Below are 19,560 nucleotides of genomic sequence, written 5' to 3'. Positions count from 1 at the left end.
TTTAATACGTAACTAGGTGATATAAAATTTATAGAGGTAGGTTGGCATATTTTTTACTAAATGTTAGTATATAAATATTATATGTTAAATGAATACATTCACTGTTTTCGTTGGTAGTTTGTGAGAACTGAGTGAGCACATGTTAATGACTGTATCTTTTGATTTATCTTTTTACAAATTCAGAGATTCGTTTTACAATTGTTTTAGAACTTTTACTAAATGATCAGCATATTTTTTTTTATTTTCGGAAGGTGCTCACTCAATCCACACGCACACTCCTAAATGTGGTTTTATTTCTGATGATTAGTGCTAAGTAGGTATAAAGATTCTTATTTATGGCAGAGTTAATTCGTATAAGATCATAACGCTTTAGCGTTATAGTACATCCAATTTTACTTGAAATAGCTTAATATTGACATCGAAATGAATTCAAAGCTCTTACCAAAATATCTTGCATTTCACCATTTGGGTATTTCTATCGGCAGTTACATAACAGTTGCACAAATGTTCATTAGATCGATTGTTTAATAAAAAATTGTGATAGCGTCTTCGACAATTTTATCGGAATACACGACACGATTGACTTTAAATGCGCATCAGTTAACGTTTTTGATAGTCAATTGTTTAAAAGGTATGCATCTCAGGAGCTTTTATTCGTTGAAAAGTTAATGAAAACTGGGGCACGAGCCCTCGTTTTACGACGATATTTAGCTGACATAGTGACTCGACGGCCAGGTTCCCTGGCAGGTAAGCACGGTCGCGTGATAAACTAAATAACTTCAGACCGTCCTTTACGCACTATTTGTAAGTGTGATAGGGACGCACCGTTGCGATAAAGTTTATCACACTAGTGTGCTACGCCCGCTGTTCGTAAGCGCTTCTCGCTACGCTACGCTCGTGTACTATCGAACTAACCCACTTGGCAGATAATTCGTTTGAAGATTTCAAATTTGTAAGGTACTCAGGTCGTTTTGAATACTAACAAAATTTTGTTACTACACACATGTCAGTTCGTCACCAAGGAAACCTTATCATCGCCCATATAGACGGTTTGGCAAAATGAGCTTATGGGTCATGATTCAGTTGATTCGACAGTACGTATAAGCGCGCAACACGTGCTGGCACTGAATGCGTTAAGATACGCTGTCATTGATATTTCTTTACCGCTAAAAGACGATGGTTGTTAACAAAAGACTAACGAACGTCCGTGCAACCGGTGGGAGCAGGTGTTCACTGGAACTCGTCGTCGGAGCTGAGCAGCGTGGTCTTCTCGTGGTAGTTGGGCGTGTGCGAGATGGTGGCCACGCGCTGGGGCGGCGGCCGGGGCGCCAGCGTGGCGCCCTCGTCCGCGCGCGGACCGGGCGCTGCTGCGTTGCCGCGCATCACTGTACACAACAACCAGTTAGGGGTCTGCGATTGAGACGTCAAATGTGGGCCCAGCAGTGTGGGCCATTTTTTAAAACTTGTCCACCCCAATTTTTTTGGATTTGGAATATTTTATGTGGTTTCCACTCAGAATCACGAGCTCTTTCAATCCTAATTGGAGAAAGTGTCCCAAGGTTTTTTTCCAATTCCGTTACCATTTTTTTACACATTTTGTGTGGCGGTAACGGATTGGAAGGTATGAAAATGTATGGAAATCTTAGGACATTTTTTTTCTCCTATCAGGATCGAAAGACCCCGTGATTCTGAGTATGAATCGCGTAAAAAATACCTATGTTACAAAAAAGTAGGGTGGACAACTTTGAAAAAAAAATGGCCCATGTATGGAATCAACTACGTAAGGACTACGGAACGCACGCACAAGTTTGACGCCGCGTTTTCCCCCACAATCGGGCTGTCGAGAGGTCGATTTCAAGTTGGAGCAGCGGGAGGGAAAAGCGACTTTCTGACAAACCGACGATAAGTACAGTCAACCAATTGGAACCCTAGGTCACTCTACAACCATGTCAAAATGACAAGCAGTAAGAGATTTCTTATAATTTGATTTATAACGTCACTAAGACATAGTTCTACAGTGGCCTAGGGTCCCAATTGGTTGACTGTACCTTTTTAGTTGACAATATATAAGAAGTAAGTTTCGTAGAGAGTGTTATAGACATAATTATACCATCACCCACTCTGTTTATATTGGTAGTATTCCTAATAAAAATTAAAATAAGTCCACCTGTTCGGTTCATTTTTTGAATGTACAAAAAATCATGACGGTCTAGTTCGTAGCATTACGTTACGAACCTGATCGTCTATATTTTATTCAGAAATCTACCAAATTTTAACCCCAAGAGGGTAAGCCCTAAGGCATACGGTCCACCACAGGCCAGATAAGTCTTCTGATAAAAAAAGCGCTTAGAATACTTTTATTGAACTAAATATGAAGACTTTTATTTTTATTTGAAGCTATGTTGTAAAATACACGATTTATAAATAAAGTGGTTTCAAAAGCAGCAGTAAGAATGTAAAAACATGTTTTTCCAAGCAAAAACCCCACTTTGTCGTCCCACTCAGTTTTTCGTCAGAACCTCTAGAGTCTAGACTAGACGTCCAGAAAGGCAAGTAAATATAGTCACGCGATAAAAATGATAAAACATCTGGCCGTCCCTATCGCACCATTTGTAAGTTCGATAGGGACGGCCTGATGTTTTTATCATTTATCGCGCGACCATGCGTATAAGCATTACACAGCCAGGTTATTTTTTTTAATTATTATAAATGGGCTTACTCTTGGCCACAGACTAGCCAAAGGCAAAGACGTGGCCTACGATGGAGTGAGCTCACCCAGAATATGCCTGTTCACTCTTATTCTTATAAAAATGCAAGCAAATCATTATGGTAAGCGACAAAGTAGAAGGTTTGACTAGACCTGGGGCCCATTTCTCGAAGCTACAAGTTACAATTTACAAGTGGTAGTCTAATGTCTAATATGACATTTTGGAAAGAGACTTCCGCTTGTAACTGGGCATTTTCGCGAAAAAAGATTCAAAAACTAGGTAAATTTTATGTTTTTCCTACTCAGAATCACGAGCCCTTTCGATCCTACTTGGTAAAAAAAAAAGTCCGCAATTTAATTTTTCCATTTCGTTACCAGTTTTCAAACACTTTGTACAGCGGTTACAAAGTGGGAAATATGCAAAATAATAGAAAATTTTGGGACCATTTTTTTGTCTCTTGTTTTTTGTCCTAGATCGAAAGGGCGTAGCTTTATTTGACGTTCATATGCGCATTGTAATATGCCTACTTGAAAGTTAAATATTTCATTTTCATTTTCATTTTCTCGTGATTCTGAGTAGGAAAAACATAAAATTTACCTACCTTAGAAAAAATATTTTTTGTGATTGTTTTCACGAAAATGCCCAACTTGTAACTTTCAGTTTTGAGAAATGGGCACTTGGACTCATGTTCTCATGTATAAATTTAACACTTTCGAAACCGGGCTCTACGCGGCGCTACGACATTTTCGCTACATACGGGTTTCCCCATGTAATCGGCTACGCTTCTACGAGCGGTGTGCCCGACAGTCGGGTTCTTGGTAGCGAAAGTGTTAAGCTAGTGTGGTGTCCCAGTAATATTGTGATGTTACATATCTTGTAAATTGTAACATTGTGCGATCGCTTAAAATAAACTGACGTGGCACTGAATCGAGTTGTATATGATCGTTTTCATTACATAATAGTATTATGTAAGTATTGACTTATCAGTCAGTGACATAATATATAAGGTACAGCGGGCCAATCTCGATTGGGGGCAAATATATATATATATATATATATATATATATATATATATATATATATATATATATATATATATATATATATATACATAATTTCTTTATTCAGACACAAGTCCATGATTATTGTTAGTTAATAAAACTAATAAACAAATAAAACTGGTCCATTTTTTCCATGTTATACAATGTTTGCATTATTAAATAGTATCCACAGGTTATAATATGGTAGGCGTGGTAGGCGTGTTCAGTGGATACATGTAGAACTCAACATCATATCGTCATAATGGAAAAAATGGATCAGTTACAATACCCCCCCTCCCCCTCAGTCGACATTTGCCCCGCTGTACCTTATAGTTAAGGAATGTAGTTGATAATTATATTATATAAAACTTAGTTACCTATACTAAATTTAAATAATTAATGACAATAAAACATACATGAATTATATGCAGCATGCACGCAAATTATTAACAAAAAGCGACATAAAAAAGTTATTCTTACCTCCTTTATTTCCTTCCAACGCTGTTTGGTATTAGATTCATAAAATTGAAGTTAAAAATAAAGTCGATTTAGAGGTAAAATTAAACTTTTATTTATTAGTGAGAGGCCAAGTACAGTGTTCTTTTAAAACTGTAACTTAAATCTAGAGCACTGTTATAACTAAAGGGTGTATTATTTATAAATTTAAAACAATCAAGTTTTAAAATAACAATAAGCTTAAAATAGATAAACGTATTTTTTTTTAATTTACATATATGGTCAATACGGGTAAGCGTGTCGCAAGGAGAAGTGTGTCTGTTATTCACGTTTAGTCTGTTTAGAACAATGAGCAGTGGTTATTGAGAGTTTATATACTTAGGCGCTGGTCCCACTGCGAGCTAGTAAGCTATTAGCTATCGGCTATAAAAACAAACAAAAGATAAGCACTCCCGTGCAAATAAAAGAGACACGGCGATATTGATAGCTCACCGCTGGGCGAGTAACTATAAATATAGCCGTGTCTCTTTTATTTACGCGATAGTGATTATCTTTTGTTCGTTTTTATAGCCGATAGCTCATAGTTTACTAGCTCGCGGTGAGACCAGTGCCTAATGAGTAGCAAAACTAGCAAGTAGCAAAAGTATAAACTCTCGAAAACATCTGCGACAATGAGTAAAAAGAACAAATGCGAAGACCAGCGTGCGTAGCCGAATGCCCAAACGTTCACGAAACGCTCGTACATATCTATCGCTCTTGCGTATTGGCGCGACAGAGCCAGACTACCTTTCGAGGAGTTTCGTTTTCGTTTCGCGTCAAATGTCATTTGGCTACGGGGCTAGACACATTTCCCCTTATGACACACTTATCCGTATTGACCTTAAGTCAAATGTTAGCCAGTGGGTCTGTTACCGATTGAATGTTAGCGCTTCAAATAATATTATGCTCCTATTTCAATACAAGACGCTGATTGGTATTATATTATATTCATGAAAAGTTAAAAATTAAAACCGTATATGATTAGAAAGCATATTCACAGCTGTTCTGAAGTCAGAAAACGGTGGATTGTATTCACATACCGTCCTTTGGTCTCTCTGGGAAATTAACAAAGGCATGGGTTCCCAAACTATCGACCCTGTGTAGTAACTCACAACAAATAGTCGTCATGCAGATATAATAAAACAATCTCATATACTAATTAGCCTAAAAAGAAATTTAATCCGAAAAGTTACTTCGTTATCAAGCCTAGCTTCTTCTATTGGATTTTATCCGCTAACTACGGAATAACAAAAAAAAATATACAAAAGAAATAAAAATCACAGAAAATTAAACATTAAAATACTAAGAAATGCTTACAACACTCCGTTTCAATAGGCGTCATAGGCAGTAAGTACGAAAACTACATTATGGCAATGATTAGTCCGATTTTGTATGATGAAAGTATAGAAATCTCTATGATGAATAAAATTAATTATAACATATTTTCATGTAAAGAATATGACCCAGCAGTCTGCCTCATCACTACTAGAAATAACTTTCATACTGATTATTCATTAAGTCACTTTAAACAAGTTAGTTATCAGGAGCTTCGTCGGACTAGTCAAAAACCTCATACATTACAAAAATAAAATAAAAAACATCTTAACAGATATATTAACATAACGTCGAATAGCCGAGCACCGAAAAACCGCTTCAAATCTCATTTCACATTGATTTTCATTTCATTACTAACGTAACTTTTTTAAATTTGTCATTGTATTTTCTTCGTATTTTTTGGGGCAACTTTCGTATTTGTCATGCTAGTTCAGTCAATGTCAGTACATCTTGTACTGAGACTGGCTGAAATAGCATGACACGTTAGTACGTTTCCGTAACAATACGAAGGCAAATCTTTTCGCACTATATCTTTACAGATATGTTTAATTTTAAGTGTCAGCGTTGGTACCAATCTTAGCTATCAGAACACAATATTTCAATCTCGCATTTCTAATAATCGTTGATCCTATAGTACAGGTCGATTCATGAGAATTGGCACGAATGCAATGAACAAAACTTTGATTGTATGAGTGTCACCTGTATCGATATACACTGTCAAGAGCTACCATTTTATTGGTTAATCTGTCACACACATGCATACTTTCATTCACTCATTCATTCCACTCGTGCCAACTCTTGTGAATCGCCCTGTATATTTAGGCCCTTCGTGTTGACATATTCGCTAACGTCGGTATAACTTACTTGCATCTCGCCTGCGCTAACATGCCAGCACAAGCGAGACGCAAAGTAAATGGGTAAAACTCGTAGTTATACTGATGTTTTGAGCCATGTTAGTGGTGTTTCCATGCTCGGATGTTACTCGTATGTATGTATGTATGGTACAGACACAAATACAGCAATGCTTTTCATGCACAGCACAGCTATGGCAGAGCTTATAGTTTCTCATAAGGCAGGTGAGAAGTGACATCTGAAAGAAAATAATGGAAATCATAAGAAGGGCTCTAACACTATCGGGAATGAGGGAAACAAAACATTAATTTGATATTAAATTCGTATTTGATTATATAACAGTACGTTAATTTGATATTAAATTCGTATTTGATTATATAACTACTAACGATCTAAGGACTGAAACTATGAATGGATAGGAAAAAAAAACATTAGAAAATATTTGTAACTGTGGATTGATTTAGATATGTAACATCCTATTGATTTTTACATGTGTCCTTCTTGTTGAGTATTGATTATTTTTATACCCGACCCGAGTATATATCGCTCTGATTACTAAAATGTAGTTAAACTTTTGTCCCTTTTCAACACAAAAAAATATAAATTATGAAGCCATAAAATATTACACGACTCAGTAATTTATTATTACCAAGTTAGTTTGTTTTGTTTTATTGCCAAGTTTCACTGAATAGTGGACTGAACACCCAAATGTCTGTATGTTTAATGTTTATGAAAAATAGCATTACTAGCATTAGCACTTTATTATGTAACAGTATTTTACCAATTGTCATCAGCATCAGCAAATCTGTCATTTTCTCTATACCTACCTTTTTGCAAAGGAATACGACTCACGACCATTGAACTCTTAAAACCTTTCGTTTGTGGCGTTAAAATCAGACGTACGTCATTGCGCATTTTCTTTAGTTCAAAGTCACTTGAGCGAAATGATTTCCCTACGTATTTTTACGGAAACGTTCGTATTTATCATGCTAGTTCAGTCAATGTCAGTAAGAAGTACTGTACTAAGACAGCATGAAATAGCATAACACATTCGCACCTTTCGGAAAAAAAATAATGGCAAAACATTTCGCACCACATCTGCGCACGTCTTCGTCAAGCCACAGATGAGAGGATAATCTATGACAGTACGGCAGATAGACAGAACGAGCAAATAATAAGTAACCAGGCTACGGCATGCGAGCTGCGAGGCGGGCTACTCACCGGAGCTGTATTGCGTGTACTGCTGGTACTGCGGGTGGAAGTTGTGGAACGCGTCCGTCATTATGTCCTTGGGGTTCATGGTCTCCTGGAAACGAGAAAAAGATTATTTAGTTACAGAGAACAAGATATACTTACTCTGCTAAATAACTCCAAGGAAGTGTAGATTTTCTATGCGACATTAGTAGCAAACACAGTGCGGCCGGCCTGATGGTAAGAATCTTTAAATCAGTTCATCCTTTCAAAGTTGCAGAACTGTAGATTCTACCCTAACTAAAGACAGACACAGCCGCAATGTCTGATAGTCCAGGTCAGTGCTCTTCTTAAATGCGAAGGCTGAGCTCCACGTAGCATCGAAGATCAGAAGCGTCCAGGAGGTCAGTGTTTATACACTTAACTACTGATTTCACTGAGATCAGGAAGTTCTGGTAGCCCGCTGAGACGGTACCGGCGGTCGTAGGTACGGTGTTCGAGACCACTAGTGTTTAAAAGCGAAGGTCGAAGGCCGAGCTCCGCGTAGGGCCGAAGGTCCAAAGCGTCCAGGGACCAGAGCTCAAAAACAACAATACTACAAGAGTCTAAAGACGAAGACTAAAGGCTGAGCTCCACGTAGGGCTGAAAACCCGGAGCGTCCAGGAGATCAGAGTTCAAACACTCAACTACAGATTTCACAGGCACCCACCTTCAAGCTGCTAGAGATGGACTGCATAGTGACGGAGCGGTGAGGGTCGCGGTGCGCGTGCGCGTATACGGCGGCCGGGAACGCGTAGCGCAGCGCGATGGCGGCGGCCAACATCTCGATGCAGATCAGGAAGTTCTGGTAGCCCGCCGAGACGGTACCGGCGGTCGTGGGCACGTTGTTAGCGTCCACTATCGGCATTATCACTTGCGCCTTCTCTAGGATGGCTAGGGCGACGCCTGAAATTAAATATTGGGAATTAGAATTATTTAGAACATCGTCTCATTTTCAAAACCTTAACGTTTGGAATTTGAACGCAATTTTTTTATTTATTTGGAAGATCATGTTTATGCCTCCAAGCAGTATGATATTGATAACAATACAATTTTGCTTATTTAAAGTATACGCACACCACGATTTTCTTCTATCTATCACGCACTAGGTACTTATATCTGGGCGACCGAGCTTCGCTCGGTTCTATTTTAATATATCACGTTTTTAGATAAAAAAAAACTCTTATAAATACAAAAACAAAAAAAAAGACAAAAAACAAAAACTTAATTTCTGACCGGGATTCGAAACCCTGACACCTACGATCTATCTGCGTACATTAGACCGACCTCGTGCGACTGAGCTAAGCGGAATCGATGCGCGCGCGGCGAAATTAAGGACCATATTTTACGTTTACAAATGCGAAAGAAAAACTCATGAAAACTCGAAAATTCGCGTTTTCCGGGATCTAAGGCTACGCTAGATCGATTTTTCACCCCCGAAAACCCCCACAAAACAAATTTCAGCGAAATCGTTAGAGCGGTTTCCGAGATCGTCGGTATATATAAATAAATAAATAAATAAATAAATAAATAAATAAATAAATAAATAAATAAATAAATAAATAAATAAATAAATAAATAAATATACAAGAATTGCTCGTTTAATAGTATAAGATTCTCGTCTTACAAATATCGCCTAGCTTGAAACATAATCACAAAAAATATTTCTAGCGACATATTATAGATGAATAAACCTGTGTGCCGTCTGTTAGCCAAATGCCCAAACGCTTCATGATTCGTTCACGATGCGTGAGCGTTTCGTGAAGCGTTTGTGTATGACGCACTACTTACTCCCATGTTACAAATATCGACTAGTTTGAAATTTAATTACGAAAAATATTTGTAATATAGATGAACAAACCTGGACGTGAAGTGATTTAGCGATATTGACAGCATTTCTTTGAAATGAATTGATCAAAAATTATTTATTTTTTATTTTTTTATTTATTAACATAAGAGGTACAATTATAACAAAACATATGTCCCACAAAACGGTTTTCACAGTTTGACTGTGGGATCAGAGTCTCTTCGCTAAGAAAACTAAAATAACATTAGATAGTATTAATTAAAAACTTAAACAGACTTCTTTTGAATTTGGCTCTATTGGCTTCCGTCCTGATATCTGCAGGCAAACAGTTTAATATGTAGGGTAGACGTTTCGTCAAACACCTATCTCCATAGTAGTTGGTTACTCTTGGCACTTCGTATTTGCCTGCAGTTACCGACCTGGTGCCGTGTGTATTACTTACAAGAGATAAACCATGATTATGACTTCCATGGTGACTAAGTGCTAATGTGAATTTATGCTTAAGGCTTACTGGAAGAATCTTACATATCTTAAATAGCTGACTATAATCTGACTTACATTTATTTTTAGTCTTTCTGTTGACTAGAAGTTTTAAAAATCTTAATTGTAGCTTTTCAATTTTACCTATATTCGTTTTAAAAGTTAATCCATAGCAATTAAGGGCATATCCTATAATAGATTCTACTAATGACTTATACAGATATTTTAATGTATTTAAAGGAACTTTGAAACTAAGGTGGTAGAACTTGCCAAGTAATATTCTAAGCTTATCACAAATGTAATCAACGTGATGGGACCAAGAAAAGTTTTCATCTACTTTGACTCCAAGGTAGGTTACACAATTAACTTGTAATACAGGTTTGCAGTGACAGAGAGTTTGGTGATTATGAATACAATGGAAGTTATGAGCTATTATGGGAGATGGTACACTAGTGAGATGTAGGTGAGGTGAGCGTATGACTAGGAGTCTCGTTTTGTCTGCATTCAATGTGATACCATTGTCATGCGACCATTGGACGACAGCGTCAACATCTTGCTGCACCAAGCGGCAAGCATCGGGTAGCGCATCGGCAGTGCACGCGCGCAACACGCACAGGTCGTCGGCGAACATGTGCGCTGTACAGTGCCGCAGCACTCCGCACAAGCTGTTAACGTGAGAGAGAAATAGCTAACAAGTACTGTTTGTATACTCTATTTAAGACACTTGGAAAGTTCTTAAACTTTAACCATGTGATTATAAAAGATCTTCGCTTGAAAGATCAACTCGGTTGATTGAAATAATCTCTATTCATAAGAGGTAATGGATATTGGATGTACTCCGAGCTACTAGCATTTCATATCAACTACCGGGTTTTCACTGGTAAGCTGATACCTCAATGTTTTAAAACTATGCGAGAAGAATGGATTAAACCGCACACAATGCGTGCTTTTTTGCACTCTGTACATTGAGCCTTTGTCGGTCGTTTTTCATGCACATTGTTTTAATTGGCTACACATCATTATTGCTAGTACAATAGGCGCGGTCGGCGCGGAGATTGAACTGCGATATTGAAGTTCAACGATTGGATCTAAAACATATAGCGCAACTGATACAGTATATGTCGACCTTGAACTCTCTTTGAATTAGTTCAGAGCCGTGTAAATGATCATTCGCTATAGGTACATATCGTCACTACTTTAAAAAAAACTTGTATCTTCGTCTGTCGATGAAAAGAAAATTGTAGTAAGTATGTATGGAATTCATATAGACTTACTGCGTTTTAACTTTGAGGGACAACGTGAGATGCGAGATTTTTTTAAAGTAGTGACGATATCGTTTTTGAATGAATTTGTTGGTGTGTTGTGTTTCCAACACATCCCGCTTGACACGCTGTTCAAAATCCCATACAAAATAAGGATTACAGACTTTAATGATACATCTGAATGAAATGTATATCTGAGTGCGTCTGTGTGCCTAAAATATCTCAATTTCTTACACATTTTCTTGTCCGTTATTAAGAACATCGAAAGGAGTAATATCTTTATTTTTATAAGCTTATTTTCATGAATATTTCAACGCTCGCATTGAAGGTAAGGCTTCGTCGGCGAATATTGATCAATAGATATTAGATTTAGGTCATTCACGTTGTAATCATCACTTTATCTTTCGTCACATTTTTTTTATTAAAATATTATCTGGGAAAAATCTGGAAGTATTAGCAGTGGATTAAACTACTATTTGTTTTCAAATTCACTAGTTCCTATTCACTAGTTTTTGCAATAGGAACACATAGCTTGTAAAAACAAGAAATAAATGAAGTACTAAACGTTAAGGAAGTTTACCATAGATGAAACGGTCTAATAAACAGGAAGACTCTGTAATAGAGTCAAGATGTATATGTTATTATACTATTTACGGACCAGTGACATCACATCACATACCTTACCAACAACGCCACATACCATGAAAAATGACGGACTTGACGATGAAGAGCTTGATCGAACTGCTTTAGCATCTCGCGGGTGGTCCCGAAGAAAATGAAGAGGCCGTAGAGAGCCAAGTTGACGGAGAAGCTGTACACGATCGTGATGTTTACAGAGCGGTGTCGTCACTTACCTTGCCAGAACGAGAGGAAGATGACGGACTTGACGGTAAAGAACTTGAGCACCGGGTCGAACGGCTTGAGCATCTCGCGGGTGGCTCCGAGGAAGAGGAAGAGGCCGTAGAGAGCCAAGCTGACGGAGAAGTGCATGATCTTGTTGTAGTAAAAAGAGTAGTAATGACATTAACACATACCTTGCCAGAACGAGAGGAAGATAACAGACTTGACGGTGAAGAACTTGAGCACCGGGTCGAACGGCTTGAGTATCTCGCGGGTGGCTCCGAGGAAGAGGAAGAGGCCGTAGAGAGCCAAGCTGACGGAGAAGTGCATGATCTTGTTGTAGTAAAAAGAGTAGTAATGACATTAACACATACCTTGCCAGAACGAGAGGAAGATAACAGACTTGACGGTGAAGAACTTGAGCACCGGGTCGAACGGCTTGAGCATCTCGCGGGTGGCTCCGAGGAAGAGGAAGAGGCCGTAGAGAGCCAAGCTGACGGAGAAGTTATACACGATCGTGATGTACAGGTAGCCGCCGTTGGGGCTCCAATCACCGTCGTGGTAGTGGCCTGCCGACTGGAAGGAAAGAATATTGATTAGTTAAACAGTTTATAAACCCGGATTACTCACGTGTATCACGGTAGTTTTGTTCTTAAAAAGATGAAAAATATAATTATTAAGAAAAGAGGGAAAAATATGTACGTAATTAAAACTAACGTAAACATTTTTTCTCAGATTCATTATCTTATCTACATGTCTTTAATTACATAAATAAATACCACTTCATTTCGAGAAACATCTGTCATACTTATTGTATAGTAGTAATATTATAGTCACATTGTGTTTATTGTTTAGTAATCACAAACTATAGCAAATTTTTCTGACAACGGTGTAATAAGAAATAACCCACAAGGCCGACTCTGGACTGCAAAATGTTAAATCCATAACAGTTTGAGACATGAAACAAGTCAGAAATCGGTTCCAGATCTTTCTTGGTATAATTTTTAATTCGTAATGTGCCATTGTTGTATGAGCCATGTTGCTTGGAATAAATCAATTGAATAGAATTGAATAAGAACATAAACACCCAAAAATAATAAATGAGCTCATATTAAAATAATCGCATCGCCGCAAGTAATAATTACTGGTGCATTTAACACAACCTACGAACAATGTATGCAATTAATTTATAACATCCAGTTATTATCCTAGTTGCGACATGTTATTTCCAGTGGTTGCAATTCATATGCTAATGAGCACACAAATGTTAGCAGTGGTATAGTTGTAAACAAGTATATCTATACATATACAATAAAAAGATAATTAAGATAAGAGCATATACTATATCTCAACGAATTGTTATCTAGATAATATGTGTGACGAATTCTGATTGATACGCGTTTATAACACAGGTGTTTGTTCTCAAAAATTTACTTTAAATGTTGAAGTTTTATTATTTTATTGTTTCGTTTCCTTGTGTTTCTTATCACGTGAGTTTTATGTTCTGTTTTCCTGGACACAAGGGAACACATACTACTGCAGCCAGGTAATGTTGTAGGTATTATTTTTTAGGCATTCGGTTTTCATGGCAAGTATGGCAACTTTAATGTACCTACTTAAAGGACATTACTTTTTGGTTTTAATTTTCCTGAATGAAGTTTGCGAGTAGGTTCGTAACGTACAGTACAGCCATATGGTACACGAAAATACACGATTATAAGTAAATGTGACTTTTCAATCAAAAGTTACAGTATTGTCATTGGTAGTTAAGATAAATTTCATATAGAAGCTATTATGGAAATAGCGCTTTACCACAGAATATATAATAGTACAAGTACAGAAGGCCCACTGCTTTAAAGTTCACGAAATGCCGCCTTTTTAAATACCTACAAAATTATTACAAAGAAACGAACCGCACGTGCGCAGCGTCGGACGCTAGGGTTGCCTATGTATTAAAAAAAAATTAATACTCAGATAAAATGTTATGCTATTATATTCAAGTCTTGGGTACTTTCTAGGTATATACAGTATTTTAGTTTAAATCCCAACGTCACAAGCCTGATTGAACGTTTTAGTGGGCCATAAATGACATAATCAATAGTAGATCTGTGTAAGATTGTCCTATTTTATTCATAATGTTTGTTTAACTAAGCGTTATTAGCCATTCCACACGCGGATATCGCATATGAACCTTTAAAAAAACTCGCGACGTATAGTAACAATAGAAAGTGCGAACAAGCGTTCCGTGAAAATGCGAGCCGCATTTTTTGCGTTGTAGTTTCCTCGCTATAGTGAGGGGAAAAGTTTTGTGTTACACTCGGGTGCAAATGTATTTTACTTCTCGTGTGTTAAAAAACTCGCAAGTTCAGGATTCTATTCTCGAACCACTCGCTTCGCTCGTGGTTCAACTATAGAATCCTTTCACTTGCTCGTTTTTCAATTCCACACTCGGCGTTAAAATACAACTTTGCCCCCTTGTATAACAAATAACTATTATTACTAGATTCACCTACTTTTATCAATTTTAAAGCAGTTAATTTAACTTTATTCAAGGTCAAATTACTTTACCCACTAGTGGATAAAATGCGTTTTTACCCGCTGGTATTAAAGGACGAAACACGTGTTTCCGAGCTAGTGAGGGGAAAAATATCTTATATTAACTACAGTCGTGTTCCCTATTCCATTTACTAGCTCAAACAAGCAATAATATTCCGAATCGACATAAAACAATTCAGATGCAGTCGTAAAACATTACGTTGCAGCAGCATCGTGGCTAAACCTTGTTACAATTTTGTACATGCATTATTCATAGCGGCGCAGTGCACTTGTGGTTATGCACGTTAACATGCAGAATCGACTTATTGTTACGATAAGCCGAAAAACAATTAGGAGTACCTACTGTTTTACATTGTTTGACACACTTAGTGTGTGTTATAATAACTGCGGACATGCGACATTGTCTTATTGAAATAATAGGTTTGTTTTAAAGAAAATTTCTAAATATACCTATATGTATTTAGATTCCATTGGTATGAACAGTTGATCACCAATGGTTCCGTTCCGTATTTGAAAAATTCAGTACTCACCTAAATTAAATTTTTATCGCCATTCACCCCTGAATTCAAATCTTGTCCCTAACCATCCCTTTTCACCCCGATTGACAGTATCTTATTATCTATTAATACTTAATTTATAGACTAACTAGAGACAACATTTTTGACTTTTTGAAGATAATATATGCATGTATTACTTGTTTGGAATACAACGAAACGAGTGCTCGCTTTTTTATATAAAAATAAACAGACAGAACCAAATAAAAACTCTCAAGTCTTTTTCTAGAGACTGCTTTTTAAAATGAGAATGTCATTTGTCCGACGAGTCTCATTTGTATAGGAAATCGAGCACGACCTTTGCTGAGCTAATTTGCGAACGATCGATGTGCTTTAAACGACCTTGGGCTGGACTTTATATCGCAACTTTTGCATTGCGTGAACGCGACTAACATCATTTAAATTTTAAATCGGCTTCGTTTCTATATTACTCGTGTGTGAATCGGTTCATTCGTATTTTGACCGAGTTCTACGGACTTTGGAGGTTATGTATACAACTGAATATTCATGCATGCTTACTTTATCTTCGTCAATCATGAATTTATATTATAATATAAGTACGTAAGCTTCACCACCCCTGCCTGTTTCTCATTTAACCAACATGTATAGTATTATATCAATGTCAGCTCTATGGAATAGCCCTCCAGACGAGCAGTTCTGAAAAGACAACTATACAAGAACACAAGCGAAATTCGGTGTGAACTTTCCACAGCTGACGATATCCATGATGAATGGTCGGAGCTTCTCAGAACATCATAAGTACTTCAATGAAATTATTTATATATTTCTAATTTGTCTCACTTCGGAATCGAGTCATATCGAATCACTGGATGTCAGGTACATAAAGCAGTAACAACATAACATTTATGACTACATTGTTTATAAGTTTAAGCGTTTAATGCAATGCTAGCTATGTTTCAGACATTGTTTTCCCTATTGAGACATACTAGGAAAGCCTTGAGTCGCGTTCACGAGTACGATTCGTGGAATTATTGTATGACATGGAAAGCGGAACAAATACATCACATTAAGAGTTTTGTGTCAGAAAGCGAAAGTTAAGAGAGCACTCCAGTTATAGCGGCAGAGTTCTAGATCTGTGCTATTGTAGCCGAAAAAATACATTAAATATGTATAGAATTCCACAAGAACATTTCAGTTTTTAATCTTGTATTAAGTGTAAATTACATAGACAGACAGATTGTGTTCTTCACTTGTGGCTCGCACAACTCTCTGTCTCACATTTGCTGGCTCTGCTTCGCGGAAGCTAGTATGCTAGTAAGTATTTATTGATGCTACATTCATGACACATCATGCTTCTAACTTCTCACTATAGGTACCGGGAAGAACTCGCCGCCGCGGAGAAGACAGCAAGTAGATAGCTTACTTAGACAACTTTTGAAATGTGAACTTCGGAAATGAAGGCGTGGAAGTACATGACTCGGTGCTCGTATATAATTACTGCGTTCGCATCCTAGACAGCACAAGGAGAAAAGGATTATTTCCTGACACTTACCTGTAAGAATATAATAATAAAAGCGCAGACAGGCTTGACGAGACAGAACTGTAGTGTGGCCTGCTTGCAGAACCGCAGGAATCCGATGGTGTAGGTAGCGCCGGCGAGGCAGCATGTGCCGTTGACGCACGAGGCACGCACGGGCCTGCCTCGTAACTCGGACATGATGTTTCCCTCGCCTCCTAGGTACTCGTAACACAGGGACAGGAAGCTGTAGATCACGAACGCTGAAACAAATAAAATTGAGTAAATGTTGGATGTTCTCTCACAAGTTAAACGTGGCCAAAAAGTTCTTTCATACATATATAATTTTCAAATAGGCATAAATACTTGAGACCCACACAAAAATACATAATTATTACTTACTTTTGAATTGCAAATACTACGTATATTTTTAGATAAAGAATTGCAGGATAGCGAAACAGTAACAGACTTATCTAGGTATCTACATATACAAAAGTTGTACTATGTTACCTTTTATAACTGATGAGTAACATTGAAGGATAGTTATTGAGAGAATACCTTTGTCTATTGGCAATGAAACATAGAAAACATTTTGCAGTCTGTAATAGTAACGGTAACAATGTTATATTGCAGCTTTGTTGTCGTTTTGTAGCTAGTAAATCTAAATTTATGTGCGGTCATGATTCTTCACGCGACAGGTGCATTAAAGTTTTATAAGTTTAGTATATTCTATTGGGTTCTGTAACACAGGAAATTCTAATTCGGGACCCGAAATAGGCGACGCCGACGCCTATTAGACGTTTATCAATTATGAATGTTTTTGTAAAGCGTCGTAAAGAGTCTAGGATAGAACAGGCTGCAATTTCTGTCTTAAAGTAAAAAATTATAAGAAAAAAACCATTTCATGAGGCTCATATATTTCATCGCTAGCACAAACGCCTAATACCAGACTAATACCTAAAGTAGTGAAGTGGAAACCTTTTTCCTACCTACGAATATTAAAAAAAAGTTCTAGGGATAAAAACATAAATACTTTAAAAGATCTAAGTTTTAGTGGTCTGGGAATAGATTCCCAGGAAGGTAGTTCCACTAGCTTTTTGTTACTAATGTTTATTTTTAAAATTTATGAGTGATTAAAAATACAGACTAATAGGTCAATCGTGCCATACTCTGTTCTACGTTTATAGCCATGCGTCCCGGTAGTATTAGTTTATTTTCGTCTTCATTTATAAAAAAATCCACATCGTAAAGTAATAAATAAAGAGGTTGAATTGGGCCAAACTCTCAAATCGCACCAAACCCTTGGAAAACAAATTTTGGAGGAATCAGTGTAAGTAAAAATTGTATAAAATATATCGGTACTTTCACGCTTTATCACAGCCAGCGCAGAGTTAGCTTGTCAGACTATAACAATCTCCCTGTTAAAAATAAACTCCTCTATAGGGGCATTTTCAGAATCCCCCCCCCTCCCCCTCCCCCCAATTAGCAAAAGTTGTTAACAAAAATTAACTCGCTGTCAGTTTTGTCACCACAATTAAGCATAAAATCTGTCTAAAAATTTTCTTTTTTCACATTCTGAATGTAGATTATCGCTTAAAGTTTATATAATTAACACAAAAACAATATTATTATTGAAATTTCATGCTTAATTATTGTCACAAAACTGACAGTGAGTTAATTTTTGCTAACAATAAATAATTGACTCGTTGGATTCCGATGTAAATGACCTCAACGAATCAATGAAACATAGGTATCTACTATTTATATCGTAGTATAGCTTGGTTGCTAGCATAATTAAAGAAAACCTTAAAAATACCTATTATAACTAAAATTAATAAAGTGGGCGATTAACATGCAAATGAAGGAGTCCTTCTCTGAGACATGCTTTGATATGAAAATTTTTCTTAGAAAAAAGGAAATTACTTTTCTGTAAAAAAATGTTTCTTTCGTCGTATAAATTATCTTTGACACAAGTACCAACCTACAACTTGTGTGGGCGGCCGAGCAGGTTAGGTTGAGATAATCAATAAACATTATAAATAATAAATAGAAGAAGTACACAAAATAGTACGCGTACAGATATTTCTGAGTACCTCAACCGCTTCGATATATTTGATGACGACTGTAAATACGTACAAATATGATACGTAGTAGTAGGTACAGGATTACGAAATAATAAAGCCATGTCGTGTGTGAACAAATTGCGACACTCACAATTAAGCGGGTCATTGTTCAGTTTCCAGCAAATATACATTATTATCGGTCGCCAAGGTCTGTGGACTGCACAATATTGTGGATACCAAATGTACCAAGTCCAATACAGGTATGCGGACACACTCGCCGAAGTATCAATGAAAAAAAAAAAACTATTAGTTCATTCTTAGTAAACCTGACGCCAAAAAAGAAAAAAGCGAATGAGGTGTATGGCGTATATAGGTACATAATATCTATCTTACAACTTATTTTTATTATTTAACCTCTGAAATACTCCGCTAACTTTAATTAAAAACCTTGCAGTATGCGATGTCGAGATTGTCGAGAGTCAATTTCGGGTCTGAAAAAGTTTTGAGATCCACTCAGAACTTTAAATTACCAATACCGATCGTTAATATTTAATCATTCGTTAACTTTCATTGGCTTAGCATTCTTTTCTACTCGTACGTACTACGTAGATACAAGATAAGAAGAGTTGCGTTGGATAAAAAGGTTATGTAAGTAGCTTAATCAATACAGTAAATAATATATGTATATCAACAACATATGGACATACATATTTTTGAAGTAAGATCTCTCTCTTAGCTTTCAGCTCATTACTATGAGACATACCTTTATGATATACCCTGTTACTAAAGAAGTATACGTAGATGGAGTCTCTGTTAATTAAATAGAGGCACATTTACCTGTTCTGTAAAAGCCATCGGCGG

The 19,560-nt window shown here is 36.9% G+C and overlaps 1 protein-coding gene across 2 annotated transcripts in view; it reads right to left on the bottom strand.

The window, feature by feature from the left end:
• Positions 1-269: 269 nt before the first annotated feature.
• Positions 270-19,560, bottom strand: part of LOC125231784 (transmembrane protein 184B) — a 37,736-nt gene continuing 18,445 nt past the window's right edge. Inside the window, exons 4-8 of one of the 2 annotated variants that reach the window (XM_048137357.1) lie at positions 16,673-16,899; positions 12,424-12,625; positions 8,331-8,566; positions 7,652-7,736; positions 270-1,385 (exon numbers count right to left, since the gene is read on the bottom strand). In XM_048137357.1, coding sequence (XP_047993314.1) covers positions 1,231-1,385; positions 7,652-7,736; positions 8,331-8,566; positions 12,424-12,625; positions 16,673-16,899 — 905 coding nt within the window. In that variant the 3' untranslated portion in view covers positions 270-1,230. Of the gene's footprint in view, positions 1,386-4,728; positions 6,669-7,651; positions 7,737-8,330; positions 8,567-12,423; positions 12,626-16,672; positions 16,900-19,560 lie in introns of those variants that run through there. The other variant, XM_048137355.1, reaches the window with a different exon arrangement.

This window comes from Leguminivora glycinivorella, chromosome 12, assembly GCF_023078275.1.
Source record: "Leguminivora glycinivorella isolate SPB_JAAS2020 chromosome 12, LegGlyc_1.1, whole genome shotgun sequence".
Lineage (NCBI taxonomy): Eukaryota > Metazoa > Arthropoda > Insecta > Lepidoptera > Tortricidae > Leguminivora > Leguminivora glycinivorella.
Note: the sequence above shows the minus strand (reverse complement) of the source record. Positions and strands in the feature narration are given on the sequence as shown.